At 37.5% G+C, this 6106-nt stretch overlaps 1 protein-coding gene across 1 annotated transcript; it reads left to right on the plus strand.

Moving 5' to 3' along the window:
* Positions 1-3106: 3106 nt before the first annotated feature.
* On the plus strand, positions 3107-5137 carry LOC110452497. The gene has a single exon (XM_021501062.1). The coding sequence runs from the start codon at positions 3107-3109 to the stop codon at positions 5135-5137; it is 2031 nt and encodes a 676-aa protein (XP_021356737.1).
* Positions 5138-6106: the final 969 nt, after the last annotated feature.

The raw sequence follows: 6106 nt of genomic DNA on the forward strand, positions 1-6106 counted from the left end.
AACATTTGTCCGACTCTTTGGAAAAAGTACAATTGGAAGCAGCTAGGGTCATCTCCGGTCTTACGACCATTAATTGCTTCACGCGCGAGGCATTATATTTAGAAACTATCTTGAAACCACTTAAACAGAGAAGAGAAGAGCAGAAACTGTGTATTTTTTTATAATATTCACTAAAACGTGCCCCAGCCTACTTAGAACACCTAACCCACCAAGCAGGCGCGATTTAAACAGGGAGTTAAGAAACCCAGACAACTAGCAGGCATCGTGTTTCTCTTCAGACTTTTAAGAGTAAAATTTCTCGTGTACCTCCATCTGTGCCTGATTATCTGCATACTGGAAATCGCTATCTTTCTGTACTACATGGCTGTATAAGGCATCGTTGTAGTGGTTTACGGTCAGATTTATTAAAGTAGTAATATGTTGGTCCCCAAATTGTTTGTTCGGTGACGGTGTTGAAGATGCGAATCACTACTTCTTTACATGGTCAAATTTTGTTATTCAAAGACGTGTCTTATTTGATACATTGCGCGATTTAAATGTAGATCTTAATCTAGAAATTATTTTATGGGGAAATAGTGACACTTACTCCTGAGTTTTTTTAATACAACAAAGCGTTTTGATACTACCTGAACGAACAATCGGCATCAAATCTGCTCCCTCTCGACTTCCTTTCCCGTCTTTCATATACTTTCTCTTCCAATCCCCCTTTACTTTTTGTGATAAAGTTGATATAGACAAAAAATACGTCTACCTTATTATTATTTTGTAAACTTATCTCTGTGTAAATAGAACGTCACGTGATTTAAATGTAATTCATATGCTGTATTCGTGGAGAAGAGTTTGTAAGTTGTTAGAACTTGTCTCTCATCCATTTGTCTGTTTCGACAATAAAATATGTTTAAATCAATGATAGGGCACTATGTATCCACTTTACTATGCCATCTCACTTAAATACCATAACCTAGACACAGCAGCGTGGCACTCTACTCTACCCCGTCACATGACTACGGTTTAAAGCGTCCTTATTAACCCCCATCCATGGCTGAACGGTTAGCAACGGACAGTAAAAGTATTTCTTTTGACAATTTGGTTTTCGTAAGATAATCTGAATCATTTGTCGCTTGTAGATATAAGTTATGTTCAGTATTTAACAGTCTACAACATATTCGACACTATTTCTTTGGTTAATTACTATGTGTTAATGGACGATAGATCATGCGCGTGCAATGCAAACATATTTAGTTACACACAACATACTTAGAAGCAAATAAAATTCTTAGTAGCACACAAAATACATTTAGCAACACAAAACACATTTAGCAACACAAAAGATACTTAGTAACACAAATCATATTTAGTATCATAACCTACTTGGTACATGTAACACAAATTTCTACGATACATACATAGTAACACACAGCATACTTAACAACAAGCAGTAAGCTTAGTTGCAGGCAGCATACAAATTTACACCAAGTGCAATACATGAACCAATTAACTAGTTAAATCCTTACTCAAACAGCTTCATGTCTGATGGCAGATTATAAATACATGTATGTATTTCATCATGGGGACGTTAGTACTAATATATCTTCGCCGTAATTAATTTTGAATTACGTAGATGTCATTTTATCCGAACAGATATAGAGTAAAGTATATCACATGACATATTACTAAGGAATTAAACAAATAATAATAGGAATGTAAATATACTGCGACTTTACGGGTACATCCGATACACTTGATCACATTAACAAAAGTCATTTAAGATAACAGTGAACAATGGCCGCGAAGATAAACACTGCACCATGGCTGAACAGGGTCGAGTTTTCTCCCATACTAAGTGGCTGGGTTCAGAAATAGGAAAAACTCTGAACAGTATTGACAGGTTTTAATCGGGTATTTATCGATGAAATAAAAAAATAAAAAACAATTCAATAAAAACGTTTACCCATTTAAAGAGTGGACCACAATAGCGTCATTGTGGTAGGGTGGCCTATGTCTAAACCGGGGAACAAACTAAATATATACTCTACACAAAGGGAACGTCTACCTAATGCTTGGGTTACAAAAACATTGACTGATAGATTAGCAAGAAAATGGTCGTCATGGTCTCTTAGCCAATCATAGTGAGTGGTCGTGAAATTAGTATCGGAACTCATCGGACGGTTTCATCATAAATAGTCAAAGGAATAATAGGGTACAGAAATGCCCGAATTATCTGTAAAGGAAACTAAACACGCCCCTCGATTCCGTGTCAAACTACTTCCAACAACAAAAAGAAAAATCTTACCCCCTCAGATTTTTTGTTTATTACATATATTATTATAAATCTGTTTAATGCATTATTTGAATTCTTAAGTCAGCTTTTTCTATTCATTTTAAAACGGCCGAACATATGATACTTCGGAACCAGCGATAGTCGAAGTACTATATATAAGCTAGCTTGTACTCAGTACAGCAGTCACTAGCTCTAACTGTATCGCAAGTCATCAGGAAAGACAGCTTGTAATAATGGATTGTCATGTCAACCATCGCAATAACGTAGATGCGCGTCTACCACAAACATTCAGAAGGAGTGCAGTCCCTGGTGTTTCTGTTTCGTGTGACTCATTATGATCAGCAATTAAGTTTGTTGTCTTTAAATCTGATAGCAACATTTTTCAATGGTGTCCTTTTGAACTCATTAGCTTCATGAGCCAAGACGAGATTTATCTAAAACAAAAGTACTTGGTAAAAGTACTAGGCAGGAGCGGAGTGATTTTATGCGCGCTTATAACAAATTGATTTTTCTTTAATGATTTGGAAACTTGTATTTGTACGTGAATTATTTGTTTTATAACAAATAAAACTCTAAACTTTTCGTGATATTCAAGCCTGTACAGTGACGTTGTGATTGGACATTTGGACTGCTCTATTAAATTCACACTCAAAGGTAATATTGTAAATATTTTTAAGAAAGTATATCAATTTATTTATAGAAACAAAAATTCAAATAAACATGATATTAAAATAAAGTATCGAAACTGGCGACGAGACACATTAACGGTACTACAAGCAATGTTCTGTGATCATTTGAACTGTGATACCTACAGGAGTTTTAGACATGAAGAACCACCGTATTGTTATATATTTCGTGTCTTGGGCGATTGTCTCAGCTGTTATTTGCGCTCTAAATGTGCTCAACATCAATTGGGAAACCTCCGACTTGGCCACGGGCATTGCTGTGGTGGTCTTTGTGACGATCCTTCAGGGCACTGTCATAGAAATCCCCATCCAAACAGTTGCCACCTTGATTGTTGGGGGCCACAGACGCGAGGTGATGGTAGGAGACGGAAGTCGTCTATCTGCCATTATAAATTACAACCTTTTAGCCCATACGAAGGAGGACATAGAAGAGTGTTTTAAGTGTATGTACGATGCTTACATGGGAAATTTATCGCCAACAATTTCGGCTGTGTTGGTTAGCGCTACATCAGGGAGGAGATTGCGAGAACACGAGTTTTACATGAGAGATTTCTACAGGGTGTTTATTTTCGATGTGTTATATACAGAAGGGCTAGCATTTTCAAGAGGAGATTACAAACTGGTACACCCTTCCAGACTAGAACATTTTTGGTCTTGGTATAAACATATAGAAAAGTCTTATTTTTTAAATGATATTCTGCGAAAACTATGTAATTCGCGTTGTGATGAGTTCATGTTGGTTCAACGCAACAGTCGTGTATTGAGAAAATGTGGACAATACCAGGATCTTATGCTGCTATCGTATGGCGAACGCTTTGCCTTCACATACTGCGATCAGACCCATTACGGCCGCAACGCTCGTGCTGAAGGTGATCAGCTTTTCCTTCCTCACAAAGACGTGGACAATATATGTGGCAGGAAGTTCGACTACACTGTAGTAGCGGACGGCGACACCGGTATACCATTCGGATGTGTCTTTAAATTGTTGGATATTGCAGACGCCAATCCCACTCGTGGCATCATCCAGCCTGCAGTTACAATGGAAAATCAGTCTCCAGAAGAGGATACGATATTTATGTACTTGGAATCCGCACGGCACACATTGTTTGAACCTATGAGCAATGCCATGAACGCGCTACTTAATAGGTGCTCATTCTATGGCAAAGGTCTTATCCGTAACGCCACCTATATAGAAAGGGTGATCGGCCGGAGGGGTAAACTGATCGAACTTGTCCCAATCGATATTCTTAGTCACGACACATACGAAGCTACTGTTTTGAATCCGTTGTTTGTAAGTACAGTGGCCTTCTCGGAGCAGCCACCCCTTAATTACATTTCTTGGAATATTCGGGAAAGACGATGGAACAGAGGAGAGATACTAAACGCCATGTACTTCTGGGAGTGGGCAGTAGGGATTCCATTGAGAGGACTTCAGCGAATCTTTCGGCGGAAAGAGTATGTGAAAACTAAGAGGAGAACTGCTCCGAATCACGACTTCGTGTCATCCTATGTCGCACATTCGCCACTGCGTCAGATGCTGATGAAACCCTTCCTTCTCGTTTACATTCTCATCCACGTAAATCTTAACTTGAGGTATCAATGGGCTCCTGTCATTGCTATTCTTTTCCTCATAATCGTCTTTCCTAAGTTTGCAGTATGCAGAAGATACAACATCAAATTCGTCTTTGCAGAAACCTTCTTATCCGTCATGCAGTTCACACCGGAAGCCATAGTAGGATGTGTGCGCATTGCCCGAGCTTTTCATGCAAATGTATCTGCACATGTGAATTGGGTGCCTTCGAGGCAAGTAGAGAGTGAATTTCGGGAATCCAACCCTTTTCTAAAGTCATTTATCCATCTAGGATTTTACTCAGTGGTAGCCGTAGCCGTAGCTGTTGCTGTTTACATCGTCCGCCCAGACGGTGTTCTAGCTTACTTCCTGTTAGGTGCAGTATTTGCACTTCCGATTTTCGCCGGATGTACTGCTGTCCGCTATAAAACGCTGAAGTCATTGAAGTGTAGGTGTAGCAGAAACTTCCGGTATTTCGGACGGACTCGTGGCAGGGTTGACCCCGAAACTGACCTTTGGGTCACAAGACTTCCAGATGTTTACACGCGCGGGTCAAATGCATCGTCTTATACAACTACCACTGCCTCTTCCCTCTACTAAAGAACTCATTAAGAAGCTGGCTTCTTAAAATCTCGACGGGAAGGGAATCAATTCCGGTGAATATCATTTAGTTATGCTAATAGAATGTACACAATTGTTGGACTGCTTGAAGGGAAACTGTCTGTAAATCGAAAATATGTTGGTTCAGCTTTATTAGTCATGAAAGCAAAACTTACAAAGGCAATTGTTGAGAAATATCTTATTCTAAATACAATGCATGTTTGTTTGTCCTGTTTGTTAGTCATAGTTTTTAATCTCTACAGAAATTGACTTAGCTTTTGATGCAATATGTTAAACCTTGATAAACGTTTTGCGTAATGTTGTCGCCATTAAAAGTTTATAACTGGACCCAAGCTCCAAAATTCTCGACAGAAAAAATTCAAACCAAATGTTTAGTGTCCCCAATTTTTTTTTATTGTACTGCCATTTTGAAAACTTTTTTTACACAGGTAGAATAAATTTTCCAAAAAAAATGTTTCCACTATTATAATGAATTGAAACTTTCATCATTTAAATAAATCAATCAAAATGTTCAAATATTAAGTCTTGCCTAAACATAAGTAGCCATAGTCGATACATAAAACATACCTTACTAGCGATTTATTTTAAATCCATTATTTAATGTGAAACATCGTATAAACGAACTATTCATGTCAAAAGAACGAAATATTGACTATGTAAATGCTTTAGAACTTAAAATCGGTCTAGGGAACACATTTTTTATGAGAAAAAAACCTGTACTCCAGAAAGTAAAATATCTATTAGAGAAATAAGCTATTATTACATTTTATATGAAGAAATTTCGTACATAGAGTGATATCTTTTAACACTACATATAAAGAGGGAAAAAATCAGTTATAGAATCTTGATGATTTACTTTACAAATTTCATCAGTACTGTAAAATGTTCGAATCTTTTTCTGTTTTTTGTATATGCCTGATGTACATTCTGAGGTATATGTGTTGATTT

This window comes from Mizuhopecten yessoensis, unplaced genomic scaffold, assembly GCF_002113885.1.
Source record: "Mizuhopecten yessoensis strain PY_sf001 unplaced genomic scaffold, ASM211388v2 scaffold757, whole genome shotgun sequence".
NCBI lineage: Eukaryota > Metazoa > Mollusca > Bivalvia > Pectinida > Pectinidae > Mizuhopecten > Mizuhopecten yessoensis.